Source organism: Furipterus horrens, unplaced genomic scaffold (genome assembly GCF_987537825.1).
Source record: "Furipterus horrens unplaced genomic scaffold, mFurHor1.1.pri manual_scaffold_6, whole genome shotgun sequence".
NCBI lineage: Eukaryota > Metazoa > Chordata > Mammalia > Chiroptera > Furipteridae > Furipterus > Furipterus horrens.
Genome location: NW_028327176.1, coordinates 22,095,002 through 22,115,268, shown reverse-complemented (window position 1 = coordinate 22,115,268; position 20,267 = coordinate 22,095,002). Strand labels below are relative to the sequence as shown.

Here is a 20,267-nt window from a genome sequence, read left to right as displayed (position 1 = left end):
ATAATACAGAAAAAAATGCTAAGGTATAAAGAGCATGCTTGGTGATGGAACTAAAACAAGGAGAAACTTGTCTAAATTAACTATGGAATTTGATAGGCAATCAAACTCGGATGGCAAAAGTATGGCAATGTTTGATTATTGCTCTGCATGGATTAGTAAGATGGGAGGCAGAAACTATTTTTGTTGAAATAAAAAATTAATCTTTATTGTATGTGGACATCCTTTAAGCATAAATATTATAAAGAATGCATACGTTACTAGGAGAAACAGAGCCATTTGTCCCTTGCACACACTCATCTTCTAATCTAAAATTAAACCTTAACTACAATAGGTGAAATGAGCTTATGTTTTATGTTAATATTTTAAGATAACATCCTCTCATGAATCCTGGCTGGCACCACTCGAATATTTAATTTGCTGTCTTTTAAAAAGGAGAATGTAATTTATGGTATAATTTTCTACTTTGTCATTATCATAAACCTTTCATTACATGTATTTAATATAACCTCATGGGTCTGTATTACACTGTGAAACAACTGATTACTCATTTGTATCCTTAAAAGCCAAATTCTAAATGTCTCACTTAAAAATCTGTAATTTTGTGACTTGATGGTCATCATTTTTCATCTCTCTAAGGGGATGATGAGGGAAGGAGAAGATTTCACAGCCACATTTCCTTCTCGGATGCTAAGATATAAGTTGTGAGCCCATTTTTCTATTGTAAGAATTTTTACATCGCAACACCAGACAGATTATGTTGGGAAGCAGATGAATTAAAAACACTCTGAGAACTTCCCAGAGTCAGCCATTCCTGGGCATTACATTCCTTGAAACTTTGGAGTCTGATCACCTTTGTGTCTTTATTTTTCTAGTCCTTTAAAAAAACAAGTGTTTCTGTAGACCCTAATCTAGAATGGGCCTCACCCTTAAAGAAAACTGTTGCATCACCATGTTTAAAAAATTTGGAAAAAACTAAATTTGTCTTTAACCACCTCTGTTTTGCAATAGAAGAGAATGTCAAGCAAAGGTTGTTATTTAAACAACCATTCAAGGTGTTCATGGGCAGCAGACTGGCTATGCCACTGGCTGCTCATCAGCATGCTATGGTCTAGCCTGTCTTGATTCTGTTTCCATACAGAAGGGACTCCCGGAAGGAACCTATTTTCTTTATTTATACAGTCCAGGTATTATCATGGTGCTTAGCATGGAGAGAGTGTTCAAGTATTTGCAGGATGAACCAATCAATCAATGTTCTTGTTACTGACTCCTCCACTCTCATTAAGGTTGCTATATTAGCAGGAAAATACAGGATAAAAAACTTACTTTAGTAGTACTGAAAAATGTCCAAAATATTGTAACAATTATGGACTTTTTAAAAGAGAAATATATCATCAAGGCAAATATTTACATAAGGAGGACAGATTAGAAGCATCTTATCCATAGATGGGGGTGGGGAGGGCGTGTTATAAGTTTGTTTGAAAAGCTTTGGTATCTCACTTGAGGCGACCACAGAAAGAATGGTGGCTTTGTGTTCATAATTTTTCAGCATTATGACTTTACTGTGATCTATAAATGCTTCCTAATCCATAGAGGGAAATTACCATTGAAGGGAAAGTTATAAATCATGGCAAAGTACAGGACCAGTGCATTATGGTGGGTCAATAGCAGGTACATAATAAACTCTCTGTTTACTCTGGAGAAAGAGATGTTTGCTTCCAGAGTCAAGATGTGGTACAACCGTAGGAAGCATCATTCACACTTTATTGTAAGTGAACACCTTATCACTTACAGAGACCACAATGTGGTGGTGCCCCTAGAGTTTTGCTGCATAGTTCCCACTCGGTACTGGCAGTTCCCCCCAACCTGCTGTATCAGTTAAAAACACCATAAAGTTCCTGAAACTGGTAAATAAAGAAATGCAACACTGTCAATGGTGGTCCCAATTGTGACCCTGATTAAGTGTATGTTCAGAGCTACAATGAAATAAAAACAAGGAGCCTGCCTCCCTTTATTTGATGCTACAACCTTCTTTAGATGCCTGGTTCAGATATATATTTCATGAGAAAGACAAAGGCTTTTCCTGCTCCCAATAATTTTCTACATCTTCATCAGTTTCTAGATATAAGCATTTTAAATTTCTAGAATTAAAAAATGGTAAAAGTGTAGAAATGACAAATAATCCAGCCAAATCGACTTGATTTAAAGATGTAAAAAATAAGATGTCCAAAGATTAATGGTATTTAATTTCTATAGATGTCACTTACTACATTTAGTTCATATCCTAAGCTGAAGTCTGTTTGTAATAAATATTTCTGGTTAAAAAGTAATGTTATTAATAACTGGTTCCAATAGTGTTATTAGTAGATTATCCAAATGATCTATTTTAGTTTTTATTGCCACTTTTGTAAACATTTTCCACCACATTTTTCTTTATTCTAAATATGCTCTTGAGAAAAGGAGTCAGGGATAATTAAAATTTCTCTATATGCACTTGATGCATTACTTTGCTTAGCAGTGTTATAAGAATGGTATTTGTCATAGGTTCAAACAAAAGAATCCTCTGTCATACCTTCTATATACTTTGAAGGGCATGTTTCTACTGGTTTTTTTTCTTTCTGGTTTTGGGTTTTATTTTAAAAAAATTCCAGTGTCATTCATACCCATGAGCCTTTACATACATTTGCATATATCCTCCAAATTCCAGAGTTAAGGCCAAGGGATGGGTCATAACTGCAGACACATGTGATGTGGAGAACAGTCAACAGGAGGGACACTCACATCGCACCCCCACCCAGGCTCCTGCAGCAGCACCGGGGGTGGCAGCAGGGCCCGGGCAGCCACCTCCTGACCTTGAATCTCAGCCACACGGGGACACCCGCACAGTGTGGGGGTTGGGGCTACACCTACATTCAGCAGTAAGTGCAGATGTGCAAACACCTGTTGTCAGGTTTGAAAATACAGCTTTGGGGGAGGGGATTGGATGTTAATAGAAACGGAGGAAGAAGTCTGGGAAGACGTGCGAGGGTGAGGGCGGGGCAGCGCATGGGCCAGCGGGAAAGGCTCCCAAATGCCGCTGGCAGGGGTCCCGGGGACCAGGGACTCTATTGGGTTTTAATTTCAATCTTAAAAGTGATTGTCTCTATTAGGCTTGATTATGCTGCAATATCGTTACAATACATTACCATATTACCAATATTACCAACATATTACCAATATTAGTCAAGATAAGGTCCATTTTTATCTTTATCATATTTCTAGTGCTTGGCATATAGCAGGCACTCAACAACTGCTAGATGAATGGGAGAAAAAAATGATTAAGTAAACAACCACCTAATGACCAGGACAAAAGTTTGTATTTGTGGCTCATCTTACTCTAAGAAATCTTGATGCCAGCTGTCTACATAAACAAGGTATAATCCCTAACAGAAAACTGAAGTATCAATGGTTAGGACCATTGGATGTGAAACAGGCTTTTTGATTGAATGTGGAAAAGTAATGTATGGGAAAAATTTAGACAAAATCACTATTCACCAAGTAGCTGCAATGGGACAAAGAACACACTTATGCAGTCCTTCACTACAAGGAGCTTCCTTTTTTCTAAAATTGGTTAAATGAGAACGAGAATATTTGAGGGTTAAAATGAAAAGGTAAAAGGAAAGGTGTTTGTGAGAGTGCCCTCAGGACAGGAAAAACCCTCAGAGGACAGGAAGAACCAAGGGCAGGTTGGTGTTGGAACAAAGAAGGGGAAGCTGGGGACTTTCCACATCAACTTGGGCTGACTCAGAAATGGATGTTGTAAAACAGCTATCGTGTGGTGTAAACAATTACCATATGTCAGTGGGTAACACTAGCTTTAAATGCATTTAGTCCTCAAAAGCACCCATTAGCTAGGGGTTGTTATCTGCCCTTTACAGATACAGAGGACACAGAGGCCTCGAGAAGTAAAGCCACTTGCTGTGGTGGGGGTGCGTCAGTGCGCTGCCAGAGCCTGGGAGGAGAGTTTGGTCCATGCGGCTATCAGAATCCGACAGCCAAGGATCAGGTACTCTGCTTCAATCTGACCTACCTCCCAAGGTGTGGCTTCCAAACATGCCTAATAATCAGGATTGCTACCGGGAGGGGGTCAGAGCAGAATGCTCTATGACTAGACCTGATGAGAAGGTCAGGCTGACCAACTCCACTTGGTGTTTAATTACACTTTTAGGTATAAGGTGGCAGTGACTGAGGTGGCGAAAGACTAACCCAGGTCAAGAATCTCAGTGACAAATATGGATATGTGTCCAGAATGGCGAGACTTCAGAGTGGATTTCATACAAGAAGGATGTCCAATGGCATCCCTAGTTCTGATGGTTCCCTGCACTGAGCACGCGCTGGGGAGATGGGTAACTTCCCTACTCTGGTGTAAGCAAGTGCTTGGACCAAAGCATCCTCTTAATAGAATGTACTTTTGTCAGTTATAGAATCTGGCTTGAAGTGATATTTCTTTAGTGTGTCGGGCACAGAATTTTTTTGCTTAGGGCAGGTCTTCTATTTATTTATTAATCTTTTTAAAAAATTAATTTTTTAATAAGGTTATTTTATTTTATTTAACTGTTTTTAGAGAGGGGAAAGGAGAAATAGAGGGAGAGAAACATCAGTGTGCGGTTGCCTCTCATGCACCCCCAACTGGGGATCTGGTGTGCAACCTAGTCATGTGCCCTGGCTGGGAATTGAACCAGCGACACTTGGTTTGCAGGCCAACGCTCAATCCACTGAGCCACAGCAGCCAGGTATTTATTCATGTTTATGGCAGTAACACTTAGAACTTGGTAGGGGCTTATCTATACCAGGCAAAGGAATAAAGGAGGGAGGAGAAAAAGAAGAAAGACTAGCCAACCCTACAAATAGGTAAAATTTGCAAAGAATAAATGGCTAATAAAGATTCATATGTAAAAAGAATCATTGACAAAATGCAACAGTCTCCTGTACATATTTCTTTCTATGTGTTAATGAAATGGAGTATGCACAGATATTCCTTTTATAAAGCCAGGATGCAACAGTAACACAGAGGCAGGCAGGGCAGAATTTTCCTGAGTCTCAATTTGCAAAATGCCAGCGACAGGTTTTCGACTTGCTTTGACAATAACTGAAGGAAACGGCTTCTTCGGACTTCACTACAAAGGGCTCACTGCGAAGTGCCAGGCATCTTACATAAGTATGACCGCAGTGCTGAAAAGTTCCTGACAGCAAAGCCCAAGCGAAGGTGGTAGCTGGGGTGATTAAACACAATGAAATCTATATTTTTAGACATCAGAAAGCTCAGAAAAAAACTTAGGTACCCTCCCATGATCCGAAAGGATGTGTCGCTCAAGAGAGATAAGAAGGATTAAAATATAAATGCTTCACGATACAATCATGCGTTATGTTGTCGTCAAAAAATAAAGCCGGCCATTTAAGTAAACAAATGTGTCTGCCAAGGCAGCTCCCTAATGGATTGGGTCTCCAAAGGGAGGTGTAGAAGGCAGATAGGTGCAGGACAGGGACTGGCCTCCTCTGATCAGAAACAGCTGTAGGGAGGCAGGCTAGCCCCTGATGGCTGGAGGGTTATGGGAAATTTAAAGATGGCAATACCCCACAGTCACAACTTTTATAAACTCTGTGTCAGCACTAACTGCATCAGGCAGAGAGCATGATGACAATGTGTAATTAAGAAAATGATATGCAATTTCTCTTTTATATCAAAATATTCTTACAACAAAAATACTGAATAAAGGTTAAGAGGAATACAAAGCCCATGATAATGGCTAAATCAGAAAGTGAGCACCTATCTGCACTAAGCAATTCCCAGCCTCCGAGCCCAGGATAATTGTACCCAGAGGCGCACAAAGGACTTGCTTATTATAGAAGCATTGTCTATGTTTAGGAGAGATCAGAGAGAATGGAGAGACCATTTAGAAAATGAAAGGGGGTCAAGGGTCAATTAAAAAAAAACAAAGGATTCTAAAACTACAGAAACTAAGCTTGACATTCACAATGGAAAATTCGGCAGCAAGAATTGCTGAACATGTGGTTTGTGACCTTTAGGAAAGAAAGCCAGGACCACCAGGAGCTAGCAGAGGCTCATGAAGAACAAGTCATGCCCCACTAACTTCATTTTGAGTTTACAATGAGTTTTCCAGCAAAAGGATGTTACAAATATCATGCATTTTGATTTCAGATAAGATACAAGTCGAGTGTTTCAAGACTTTCACGTGGAAATGGAGGTGGTGTGGTGTTAGCTGAAAGACTCCATTGAGAATGTGAGAATTATGTCTGCTGCCATTTGTCAAGGTCTTTAGAGCTATAGGAATCTGTCCTGCATTCTGTACAACTTAATTTCGGTTCAATGTTTTAGACAAGGACATCTAAGTTATACTTATTTACTATAAGCTGGAGACCTAGATAAGGTATAAAATCACATTTTCAAGATTCAAAAATATCCCAACTAGTTGGAAAACAGTTTGAAACTCTCAGGATAATTTCTTGTTAAATGAGGCCCTGTGTTTATGTCATTGAAAAAAATTAAATGTTCAAATACAGAATAGATGGGAACCAGTTAACAGCAGCTGATGTAAAAAAACCACCTAAAGGTTCTAGCCACTTATAAACTCAGTATGAACCAACAGTGTGTAATTCAAAGAGCCTATACAGACTTAGGCCACACAACAGAACTATACCAAAAAGACCAAATTCTGGAGTATTTTGTTTGTTTCTGGGCCACACATAAGGATAAGGACATACTGTCAGTGTGTCAAAAGATGGAAAGGACCAAGAAAGTTCTAGAAACTATCACCTGGGGAATGGCTGAGGGGACTTAAGATATTTTCAAAATAAATTTGAGTTAGGGGACTTCAAAATCATTTTAAACATGAAAGGCAACTGAGTTGTGTGTGTAAGAAATGTAATATGCAGACTCCATCTAGTTTCCATGGTCATGGCTCGGGGCCTGACCGGAACCTACATGGAGGAGAGCTGGGAGCAACAAAGTGAAATACGTGCTAGGGATTAGGACCGCCATACATGGACTGTGACACCCTCTGTGTGGGTGACCTTCTTGTCCCTGGATGACCCTGACAAAGTTATGTTAGAGAGAGAGCCAATGGGCGGTTAGAAAGATGCACTTGGAGCTCCGAGGGCTGTACCCCGGATGCAGCTGGCGATCGAGGAGCATCTGAATACACAGGAAGGAAGATGAAAACCAGAGAAAAGCAGCAGCTTGTTTTCCCCAGATGACTGTGTATTTGTGTTCAGTAAAAAAAATTTTTTTTTCAGGTTGCTAAGGGAATGTCATGAACAGAAATGCAAAAACTATTCACTACTCACATAATATGCTTTGACAGTCATATTAGGCTCAGGGAAAAAAAAAAAAATCCATCCTCTGGGTACTTACTGCTTTTGCACTGACAAGTTTGACAGCCATTGCTGTCAAGGCTGAAACCATAAATGCAGTCCTGCTCTGTCAGGCTGCAGTTGGGCAACTCCCCACAAGCAGGCGGATCAATTGTGATGTAGGTTGGCTCTAATCAGAAAAAGAGAAAAAAAACATCGATGAAATATATGGTTATCTCCTAGATGCTACTCAGTCTTCGAAATTCCACACTGCAGGAAGTTACAAAAACTATTCGATTTTCACCAAATCCCAAACTTTTATATTTCCATAATGTGTTTTTTATTGAATTTATTGGGGTGAAAACGGTTTGCAAAACCATACAGGTTTCAAGTGTACAACTCAATAAAACATCACAATGTCTTTAACCCCTGAAAAAATCTTTTTATTTACATTTTTTTACAATCCAAAAGCTCTAATTCTTCACATTTAAGCAACGTAAGCATTTTTTTGGTACCCTCACACAATACTTCTTGGAGGGTCGCCACTATGGAAAGCAGATAAGAGAGGTTAAGGTGAACTCTATTTAAATTGTTAACTGTTCTACTTCTTCCTGCTGTTCTCTGAGTTTACTTTCTATAATGATCAAGACACCACTTCCAACCATCAATGATCTCACTCTCCATTTTGCAACACTTCTGAAATCTGTTACCACTTTTCAAGTTAATAAATCAGCTATTCTGAGACTAGTTTGGAACATCTAGATTTCTTTCATCTTTTATGTGACAGGCCTTCGATTATTATAGATAATGCAATGGACAACAGTGACTAGGAGCTTATACTCAGGGCCTAGGCCTGATGGATGGGGCAGGGTAAGACCCTAGCCTTTGGGAGAACAGTGAGCAGCCATTCTGAGAAGAGATGCATAGAAAAAACCGAGGCTGGTGATGCTCTACCTTCGCCGCCATGTTAATAATGAAGAATTGTTCTGGGCAATAAGAATAAAGTGTATTATGTGTCTATATAATGTTTGCAATGCAATGCTCTTCATTAACGCCTTCAAGCTTTGTCACACCCCAATGACACCTTGATTTGCCCAAGGTTACAGTTAGTAAGAGGTAAACCCAAGATTTAAATCCAGGCACTCTGGCTCCAAGGTCACACCCTTAGCTTCTGTGCAATACAAAGGTCGTTGTAATGGTACTTGTTTTGCAGTGCAATACTAGGGACAATTATATAATATCAGATTGTGGTTAGAGTGTTGTCAAAGGAAACAGAGACACTGATATATTTATATAGCCTCTTTTCAACCCAAAGATACTATCAACGTCTTCAGTGTCAGCTGGTTCTCACAATATTTTTTGAAGAGCTAAGTACAGAATGTCTCTACCTATGTTTTCACAAATGGAAAATATGAGGTGCAGGGAGGGTAAATGGCTTATCTAAGTTTACATAGCAACCCAGCAGCAGGCTGGGAATAGAACAGAACAGAGGTTCCTGACCTCCTGTCCAACACTATCCATTAGTCCACACTGTCTTCTCAAGTTTCACCTCCTGTTACCATGGAAGAGAGACCAAAATAAGTGTTTTAGCTGCCACTGCTAGGATCAGGAGTTCTACATTTTTATCCATCATCTAAAAGGGGCCAGTGATTCAACTCTTCACAGGTAGTAAGCAACTGTGGCTTTTTAAAGAGATGCCTTGCTCAGCATTCTCCCAGTTAAAATTCATATGAAGAGGGTACGGCACATTCTCTATTTTTGTTACAACACAGTTTGGAGAACATCTCCCTGAAATTTTTACATACACTTTCCACTGCTATAAGATTTCTCATTTCCTTCAATGACTAAAGCATCCCTTCTGACAGAACCGTAAACATCAAAAAGTAGCTCAAGTTTAGGCAAGTTTTGAAACAACAGTGGATTAAATTCAGTAATGCTGCTTTCCTGCATTCTCTTAAAATGTGCCATAAATACCTTTGGTTTTGAAACCTATAGTTTCTTTCTTTTATGACTGCCACCCAAAATAAGGGTTCTATTTTGGTCTTTAGCCATTAGACTGTCAATGCTTTCTCAAAATTCTTCTAACAACAGATATAAGACAGAGCAGAGGATCCATCTCATTTAAGGAAACCACACCACAGACTATAGCGCCGAGGAAGGACTCAGGACTACATTCTAGAGGAGCAACTTGCCACCGGTGTGCTGTAAGGATTTTAAAACATGCAATGCTTGACTATTTAGTCTGGGGCACTGATCTTTTTCCTTTGGATTTTCAAATAAAGAAATGACAACATCCAACACAACAGCAGCCATCCTGTGTGAGTGGATCACAATTACACCTATTTTTTTTTTTTTTTTGGTCAGATCGGCAAAAGATATTTTTTTTGGTGCACCACAGAATTTTAGTAATTAGTGACTGTGTGCCATGAGATGGAAAAGGCTGGAAATCGCTGTTCTAGAGTTAGGAGAGTGAGGATCAGTGGTGGACTCTGAATGTCCAGTGCCTTAGCAAATGGCTTACAAGTGTAGAAATGTCTTCAGCATATCTACACAGACCAAAACCTTGTGTCCTTTACTGACATTTAAATTTATGAGAAACCTTTGCCTTCGGAAAATATATTAGGGAAAAATACATACTTGGGCAGACTACACTGATGCTGAAAATGCACACTAATCGGAAGGCAGTATGGAATTTTACTTTCAGTCAATTTTAGGGATTTGTTAAGAGCATTACTAGTGATGTACATGCTATTTTGGGCATGTGTTACAATTACTGGATGGAATTAGGATTGCACTCTGTGGCTAGAAAGAAAAAGAAAAAATTAATTAGTTGCTTGAGGATCAGAACCTCAACCTTGATGTGAACAGTCCCACATTTTATCCAGACTGTTACATCAGCTAGGTATACAGTCACAGATGTACAGCAAGTACACAGTTCTCCAGCAGAGGAAATACGTCCAATGTTCCCCTGCAACATTCAGGATAACAGCTTTTGCTCAGTTTAACAAATTAAAAAAAAAAAAAGAAAAATGCACAGAAGGGCTGGTTAGTAGGTGCTGAGCCTACAATGCTGCACTGTAAGGATTTAAGGTAAAACAAGTCCTATTGGATGTCTTCCAGGCCTCAGATGATGTGGTAGAATGCAGGAAAAAGAAAAAAAAAATCATTTAGTATCTCTAAAATTAATATTTCCCCATTCACTTACTACACACATTAGATGGAAGAAATTGGGAAGATACACATTTCAAATTCTGGCTCCCTCAATATTAGTATTAAAACACAGAAAAAAATCAAGACTCAACCAACATTTATTTATGAAAATTGTCAATTCGCTCTGAAACTATTTAATTTCCCCTCATTAGATTAGGCTGAACACAACAATACTCCTTGTGATATATTAAGGATAAACAGAAGTCTAAAATTAAAAAAAAAAAAACACAACATTTCAACACTAGTTATTAAGTTGGCCAAAAGGTCCATATGGTTTTTTTCATAAAAGAGAAGACACGGTTTCCATTTTCACCAATAACTTTATTGATCTGGATATTCTGAGTATGTTGGCTAGCTCCCACTATTGGCTTCTAGTGGGTAGAGGCCAGGGTGCTGCTGAACATCTTCCAATGCATAAGACAGCCACACAGCAAAGAATTATTTGGCCAGAATTTCAATAGTACCGAGAAACTTTGCAAACCGCTTTTGACAGGTTCGATCAGTCACAGCGTCTTCTCCATACACTGCACAAACCTTTTCTTTGCTTCAGTCACGTTTTTGCCTCTCTTGAAATAATAAAACATAATACGCCAAAAATGTTTTGTATTTTCTTCTAGCTTCAATATTAAAATGGCTACACAAAAATGCACCAATTAAGTTTTTTTTTTTTTTGGTTAATTCAGGCTGACATGACAGCTGTCACAATGCAATCTAACAAAATTGTTTCAAATGAAGTTAAAGACAACGAAGCGCTATTAGAGTGTCTTGTGGAAAAAACCAAATGGACTTTTTGGCCAATCTAATGTTTTATTATCTTTAACAAGTAAGTATTGCTTTCCTTTTCAAATATAACCTGAAACAAATTTTAAAAGCCTTTTGATGCCTGGCTGGTGTAGCTCAGTTGGTTGCAGCGGTGTTTCATAAGCCAAAGGGTTATGGGTTTGATTCCCGTTCAGGGCACATGCCTAGGCTGTGGGTTCAGTCCCTGGTCAGGGTGCATGTGAGAGGCAACCGATCAATGTTCATTTCCCCCACTTCACTTCCTTCTAAAAGTCAATAAGCATGTCCTCCAGTGAGGATTAAAGAAAAAAAGAAAAAGAAAAAGATAAAAGCCTTTTGGGGATGATGATGCACATTTTAGGGGTACTTCCAGCTGTTGTCCTATGTCACCGGAATTAACTATTGATGTCTAGTAGACACATATGCAGCAAGTAGTTGGCTCCTAACATTTTATCTGAAGTCATACATGACATTCTATTTCCTTTCATCATTCTCACAACATTGTAGTGCTTGATTTCCTACTGTGTTGGGCCGTAGCTATATTAGATTTCACTAAGAATAATATTATGATAGAAATAGGCAACTATAAATTATCTAGCAAAAATCTGATAGTATCATAAAGTGATCTGAATTTGCTTTCAGTCCTATATATTAATATTTAACCTTAGAACTAGTTCTATTACTAACGTTGGGGCAATTTTTTGAGAAAGAAATGCTGTGAAACTACTGAAATCCAATTTCTTATTTCCAAATACTGAACTCCAAAGTGAGACACAGTTGACACCATCTTGAAATAGAGCACTTAAAATCACAGTCCTAACGACCAAGAGCTGGCTAGATTTTTTTTGCATAGTTTCTATCCAAGGAAGGTCTTGGAAGGGGAAGAGGTCATTTTGAAGAATGCAGGATCATGGTACTTGATATGCTTGTTTCTAATCCAAATACGTAAAGAAGCTTGAAGAGTGGTAGTGAATATGGAAAACATGCATGCTCTCTGTTAGAGGATTCTGGAATTTGTGTTCCAGGAATTGCTATTATCCCACACTTACTCTAGTCTATGCAACACTGCTCTGAAATATGGACAACATCCTGATGGCTCTTAGCCTGGAACATTCTCATTTAAATCCTACATTTCTGTGTTCTTCTATTACATGGAGTATGGTACTGCAATGATATGCCAGAAAGTATTTGCCTTTCTGGAAGAATGATGGTGACGCCATGTCCTTGATGAGTTTGGTGATTGTCAGCTGAACAGAGGTTCTGATAAGACTCTCGGAGACATTGATGCATCACTGTACGTGATGCCTGCTGCCTGGAGCAAAGAAAACTGTCCCCCTTTAAACTGGCTGGGCAGAGACGTGTTAGCAGGCCTCCTTCATTTGGGAGAATGAGAAAACACTTGCACAAAGGTGAGATCTGTGAAGGGAAAGTCAAACTGCTGACAGGGTGACCCTGAAATTCCATCTCATCTCGTTCTGAATCAGCTGAGGAATTAAAGAAATACCTTAATGTCCACCAAAGGAAGAAGGCTTGAAACTGCAGAAATTCTTTGTCTCTGGCTACAACTATTTCTAAAGGGAACCCTGGAACAGCTTCTTTGTGGAGAAGAATTCTAGGTATATTTTCTGAGCCTAGAAGCAATAAAGAACAAAAATGGGTGTTTGTTATATCTACATTAGTTTGCTGGTTCCTACCCTGCATCTGAGTGGGAATCATGACTCTCCTCAACCTGTGGTTTCAAAAAATGGCTTTTAAAGATTCTCTTAGCACCTTACACTGTCCAAGAGCGATTTTCACAATAACCCTTAGAATTGTGTTAGGAGTGCAGATTTTCAGCCACCAATTCTTATTCCATGTACTAGAGAACAAAATTTTGGAAGGAAACCTATTATAACATGCAACAACATGAACATATATTGGTTCTTTATTTTTTATTTATTTAAAATTTAGGAAAGAATATGTCTTTCATATTCTAGAAAGCACATCAAACGACTGATGAATTTCCAGGAAAACATTTTCAAGATTTAGCATGTCAGATGCTAAGTTTCTAGAATACCACCGATATTTAATATTGATGCTCAAGTGTTTCCCAGAAGCAATGTTATCTACTCAATGGGGATAATTAAGGCACTGTGATCACAACTAATTTGGTCAGGCGTATAAAGTTAAAACAAAATAATTATTCTTACTCCAAGGCGACAGCACCAGACCATAAAATATATATTTGATTAGTTAAGAGATATAAATGTTAAGCAAATCTAAGTAAGCTCTCTACTTTCTTACTTCTTATTTTATGGAAAATTCTGCAAAAAGGAGAAAGGGAAGTATATAAAGTTGAAACTCAATTTCAACCTTTTAAGATACTGATTTAAAGTTTTAATATCAATTCTATTGTCATACCGGAGAGTCTAACATGTTTGGGACAATAACAGAACAAAAAATATATATTTTGACCTTCAGTTATTTAAAAATGTGTGCTAATTATGTTAGCTTGTTTCTGAAACTTAGGTATAAGTTTCAGAAATTTATATAAACACTTTTTTGTATTTCAGATCGATGTAGCTTAAATGAAAATATTAATAGATGCTTTTAACTTGGTGTCTCTTGTGCATCACCGCATTGAACTTCTGGCTTTGAATTGATTCGTACAAGGTTCTTCTCATTACCTTGATCACTATCAGCTGGTTATCTCTTGCAACTGATACTAATTATCTCCATTGAGAAATGTGTGAAGCACTCTTTCTGATGAGCAACACTGGGAAGGCTGGCAGCCTATTAGCAGCCGTTGAGCATGGTGGGTGATTCTGGAAGAGTGTACTTGTGGAAGGCACTCGGAGCCATCCCTACTGGGTCTACAGCACTGACTGACTGCCAGGAGGGTGAGGAGCTCTGGGTCCAGATTTCAGTCGTCTCTGGGAATCTGTCTCACTGTGCTGCGGTCTGGGTGTATGGCTGGTCTGGAGGGCCAGGCTGTGGGTGGCAGCTGACTATCAGCATCCGTGACTCGTCCAAAGCCATACCATACCAGTGTGCGCACACACACACTCACTAAGAACCTTAGTCAGTTCTTTCTGGAAGAACCTCACTACAGGCAAATTTCTAGAAAGGTTAGTTTTTTTGAAAGGCAGACACATTCTTACATTTCTTTCGTACGTTAAAAAAAACTTCAAGTAGGAGGGGATAAATGAAGCTTATTCCTATCTGTCTCTTATTTCTCTTATTACCTCTCCTTTTGGACTTTAATGATGTTTCGCATATTTCATATAGCTCTTCTCTGTAAATTCACAAGCCTGCTTATTCAACTGTGAGAGACTAAGATGAACAATTATGTTTTCTCTTCAGACCTAATTCAGGTACTCTTAGTACTTGTGGGGGGGGTAAAGTGGGGGACTGTGGGCTGAACTTGGTTAAGCTATTGGAATACCTAATGAGTGAGAAAATTCCAAAGCTTCACTCAATATGGCTGAATGTGTCAGGCCTCCTACACTGGTTACTGGTAGCCTGTCCAGGTCTCAAAACTGGAGATCAAGTTGGCCAAGGCAGAACCAAAGGAGAGAGGCCATCTTTTTTACTGTGTTTTCATGTATCATCTGTTAACACAGCTGCTTTTCAAATGTGACCATAACTAGTCAGAAAACCATTCAAATAAATCACCAAACTGTCAACATAATTGCAGCCTGGGAAGAGAAATACTATAGAGAGGAAATTTTCCCAAATGATGCTAGAGAAAAATCCTACTAATGTAGACAATAAGAAAAAAAATGAAGATACAAAAATTCCCTAATCTGGAAATGGGAGTTTCCATGGGGTATGAATGTGTATTTAAGAAATTCTCATTAAGTCATGGAGAAATATCTCCTACCATTGGAGTTTTCAAATTCTTTCAGGCACTACACATTTAGTTATCCTTTATTCCTTTGTATATATTTCTCATAACAACACCTACATCCTTGTAATGGCTACAGCACTTAATCTCAGAACAGTTTCTTTATATTAAAATGAATGGTGTGAAAATGTTCCCAAGATTTATATTATTCTATGGTCAGATAGAGAAGCAATCATCTATTTACTTTAGACCTATTTATTAACTTTCAATGCTTTCTCCAAGGTATATTGGCAGTTGGACATATTTTCCTTCCTTTGCCAATTTCACATTTAAAAGGAAAAGACAGTAGTATGATTCTGAGATTATTATTAAAAGGTCACAAAAGACAAATTAAAAAAAAAAAAAACTTTTTCAATATAGAGTAGGATATCTTTTTCCAGGAATTCAGCTTGGGAGGAGCTCGCAAAATGATTGGATTCCAAGAATAATCTGTACCTTCTACACTTGTCTTATATTTTATTCCTATATATTTTTGTTCATTTTCATAGATAATATATATTGGTAACTAGAAACATTTAACTGGAAAAGATGTGCCATATTTATAAGTATACATGTGTATGTATATTTTAACACTTATATTCAACTTGGGGTTGTCAGGTGGTCAGAATTCAGTCTCTTAACCCAACACTCTGAGAAATAGCTGAGGGCCGAGGAGGAAGTTGTCCTCCCTGGTGTTTAATGAATGAACAAAGAGGACAAAAAGACACCAGTACACCTACCTAAAAAGTTGGGGCATGTTTTCTGATGAAGGGCCCCCATTCCAATAGTCTCTAATAGGCTGAATCTCTAATTTCCTAACTTGGAGGATCGGACAGTATGTTCCTTCAGACCGTCCTCACTGTAGCAGGCCCTTGTAGATAGTAGGTTCTCAATAAATGAGCTCCTCTGAAGCAGCATGCTAGATCAGCAGGCTGTTGTGAACCCGGCACACTGATAAAGAAAACTGAGTGGCAATCTCCAAACCCAAGCAGTCCAAACGGAGATACTTGCTTGCCTAAAATAAGTTCAATTATGATCTGTATCTCTGACTTCGGAAGGCACCCAAGTACACAAGGCACTGTAGGTCTTCCCTCAAAAGAACATAAATTCTGATCCCCCCCCACCCCAATTCCAATTACCTGGAGAATTTGCTTCTGTCACTACCGCACCCAATTCATTAAATCATCTTTGTACTAGATGAAGGATGAGAACTTGTGCCGACTGCTCAGCCAACTTATCTGTGATGAAGCCAAGACAGACGAGAAGGGGAAGAGCGGGAGCAGGACACACAAGCGTTGGTGATGGTGGTTCAGTGCCTGGAACACTGCGGGGGGCTGTGAGTGCCACTGGTCGGGGCCCAGGACCAGATGTGAATACGACTGGACAGGAGGCAAGTGTGAGGGCAGAGATGGCTGGGAGAGCAGCTTCGTGCTCTGGATGGAGGGTATCTCTACGTGGGTCAGGCAGGATGGGACAAGGGGAGGCAGGCTTTCCTGGAGGTCTGACAGCAAGGTCAGAATCCAAGCAGAGGCTCAGGAAAAGAATCTGGATCAAAGGCTAGGCCACCAAAGATCTGAATAATGTAACTGGGTCTCAGCAATAAGAACAGAGCCAGGAGCAAGAATGAATGGCTTTTGGATCTGAGCCATGATGATCAGATACTTCCATATTTCCAGCCTTATTTTCCTCACCCTTTCCCCTCTCATGATGGAATTCTACAGAGAAGCAATGACATGAACATGGACTAGGTGTCAGAAGATATAGCTTGAGTCCCTGTTCTTTCATTATCTTACATGTGTTGCCGAACCTCTATGGGCATCTATAAAATGGGAATACTCATTATTCCCACCTCACAGTATCACTATAAGCAAGGCTTAACTCTGATCATAGAGAGGGACCACTCTATGAACTCTGAGGGGTACAGGAACATTACTTGTTGCTATAGTTACTGCTGTAACAACTGCCCTGCTTGCTCAGAGCTAGAACTGGTCTCAGAGAATGATTGAGTAAATGAATTATGTGCCCTTGTGCAGGCCTCAGATGTTCAGCTGATAAATGCTATGACAGCTGGTTTGGCATTCTGAACCCTGTCCTGTGTAACATAAGCATCATTTTCTGTCTCTACGAATAATATGAAAAGCATCTGGGATGTGGGTGAAACCATGATGCCACCCTTTCTTATGGTCTGGTAAGCTTTGGAGCGTGTTAGTGACCGGCCACTGGTGCCTTTCACATTTGCTGAGCAGCAGTTCAATACCATTGTTTTGCATTTCAACTATGTCCACAGTGTCTCGAACAGAACAGAAATCTCTTCGTAATCAGCTTACCCAACGTGAGTAGAAACAATGATTCTGTGTGCCTGGCTGACCCCGTTCTTCCTCTGTCATGATGGGGGCCTTTCCGGATTTTCGGGACTGAAGGCAAACTCATCAAAGTGTCACTTACACTACCCTGGTAGCTTTTAGTAGTTCTGCCATTCTCAAGTTGAAAGAGGACACAGAAGACCTGTTTCTAAAAGCTGTCTTTGATCAGCAAATCTTGGTTTCAGAACCTCAGTGATTTAAAACTTATGTCAACAAGAAGAGATAGTTCAACCAGTACGTTCTTCACAACGACACTGGGAGTGTTTCACTCAGATAATAATGTTCTCAGTGTCTCTGTCATAATAATGTTCTTAAAGTCTCTGTCACCGGCCTGTGGAGCACCCCTACTGAATGCATCAGGCCTGAAGTCTACTTAGAACCTTTTAAACACTTGGTTCTCAGAAAGCATGAGAGAGTCATGGTCCTGAAAAGATCAGAGCTTGCTGATCCTTCTCAATATCCAAGGCCTGAGGCCATTCCCAACAGACAGCTGATCATTTTTGAACATTTTTTTAGCTTCACAAATAAAATAGAGACTCCCTGACTTGTTTTAATAAGTGAGTTGCTATGCAAGGCCATCACTTTCCAATGAAGGTGAAAAAGAATGCCATCTCTCATCTTCCTTGTGATGCCCAGCCTACGGGTGGCGTGACCACAGGGCAAAACATGGACAACCAGAAGGGACCGAATACATCTACAGGCATTAAATACACCTTGCTTGATCCCAAAGCAGATCCAAGGCAGCCTCAAATTATGTCATGTGTGTAAACTTTTCTAAAGGGAGGAAATGAAAACCAAGCTAAATTTTAAGTAGAAAAGAATACGCTGCAGCCAGGAATAAGGTCAGCACAGAGATGCATGCTCTGAGGTCCTGCCTGGTTGGGGAGGTGGCTTATAGACTTGACTGTTGATTTGCTTCAGCAGCCAAGGCAAAACATCACTCCCAGAACACTACACGACTCTCAGGGTCCCCAAGGACCACACTTGTTGGCCTGAGAATTTTCTTAGGGATTCTCAGTCCTGATTCACGGTGGTACAGCAAAAGAAGAGCTGGGGCTATGAACTGAATCTTACTTTTAATTGGTGGCTACCCAAAAATTCTGTGGTCTCCAATGGTCTGGATACCTGAATTGGGTTCTGTTTCAAACAGCTGTGACAAATCAAGCTAATCTCTCAGAAGTGAAAGTAATATTCACCTGATGTAGCCTGTATATATAAATGCTAAGTAAAAATTTGGTCAAACTGCTAAATCAACTCCAACTTGAAATTGTGTAAAAACAGAATGCATCACCATCCCCCATGTTTCTGACACATTTCAAAAAAGTGCGAAATGTTCACTATCACTGATCCCATGTTCAATTTAGATCAAATGATGGTATAACCCCTGCAAGAAGATCTGGCACTGCTGAGTCTCCTGATAACAAATTTCCCAGTCAGCATGCTGACAGATGCAGTCAGTATTTGGGAATCTCAAACTGAGAGGCTGACATGTGGGTATGATCCAGATCCCTGCCACCTCTGCAGCCACCATGAGGGATCCATAAATGGGCAAGGGGCACTCTCTTTATGAAACATTTTCATTCCTTCAGTCTGCGCTGTTAATTTACAATAATATAGTGGAAGACATTTTATACACCTGTGTGACATTTTATCTTCAACAATCAGACACAGCACAAAAAATACTTCTAAGAGGGCCTTTACAAACAATTTGTTATCGCTAATGCTGACCCTCATGTACTGAACAGCATAAGATCACTTTGTTCTGATAAGATAAATTGAAGGCTCTACAATGAAACAGTTTAAAATGGTATAATCAGAAGTGGAGTTAGATAACTAAAATACTAGAAATTAATTATATGGAATCACCATCTCTTTTTTTAAAGAGTTATTTCCATTGGGAAATTATTTTGGTCTAATTAATTTGAAAATACATTTGAATGGAGCACCTGCAATTTCCAAAAATGTTGTATTATAATATTTGGCTATCTAAATACATGCCTCTAGCCCCTAGAAGTCATCAGCGTACTATGTAGTAAGTGAACTGATTTTTTAAAAAATGAATGCACCATAAGTTATACTTACAAATAAGTGTTCTTGCTAAAAGCACTCACTTTGGGCGGCTACATGCCTGTGCCGGAATGCTTTTCATGTTAAAATTCTTCTTGAAACTTCTCTTCAGAGTTGCTCTCAGAGCAAATTACTGTGTCACAGAAGACAAAGTGCCTTTATTTTACCGGCATTTTTTGCTTCCTCTGAACAATTTAACCCAGCTCGATCACTCACCTCTCCACCAGACTTAGATGAGAATGACTTTTGACTATTTCCTGGAGTCTGATAAACCTTTACAGCCGGAGGGGTACAAAGCTAAAAATATTTGGAAGGATGTACTGCAAGCTCTCACATCAGTTAACAGAGAGGTACCAAAAATATTCTGAAGGACTGTATTTCTACAATAACTGTACAGTTTCCCCATATACCTATTTGAAATGAAGACCTCTTCACTTGAATATGTAAATCTTGGTAAGTTTAAAAATAATTTCATTACTATATAGTTGGACCTTGTATAGTGGAAATAAACAAGTTTCATAGGAAAAGTGCTGTCACGTGCTTTAAATATAGGTGTGTTGGGACCAATCCACTCCTTAGGACAGAAGCAAACGGTCGAAGGAGATAAAGGTGAGAATTTTAAAATAAGATGGTCT

General features: G+C 39.2%; 1 protein-coding gene across 1 annotated transcript in view; it reads right to left on the bottom strand.

Moving 5' to 3' along the window:
* CRIM1 (cysteine rich transmembrane BMP regulator 1) overlaps positions 1-20,267 on the bottom strand; it is a 175,036-nt gene that overhangs the window by 32,735 nt on the left and 122,034 nt on the right. Inside the window, exon 8 of the mRNA XM_090281145.1 lies at positions 7,409-7,537. Within this exon, the coding sequence (XP_090137271.1) occupies positions 7,409-7,537 (129 nt within the window). The remainder of the gene's footprint in view (positions 1-7,408; positions 7,538-20,267) is intronic.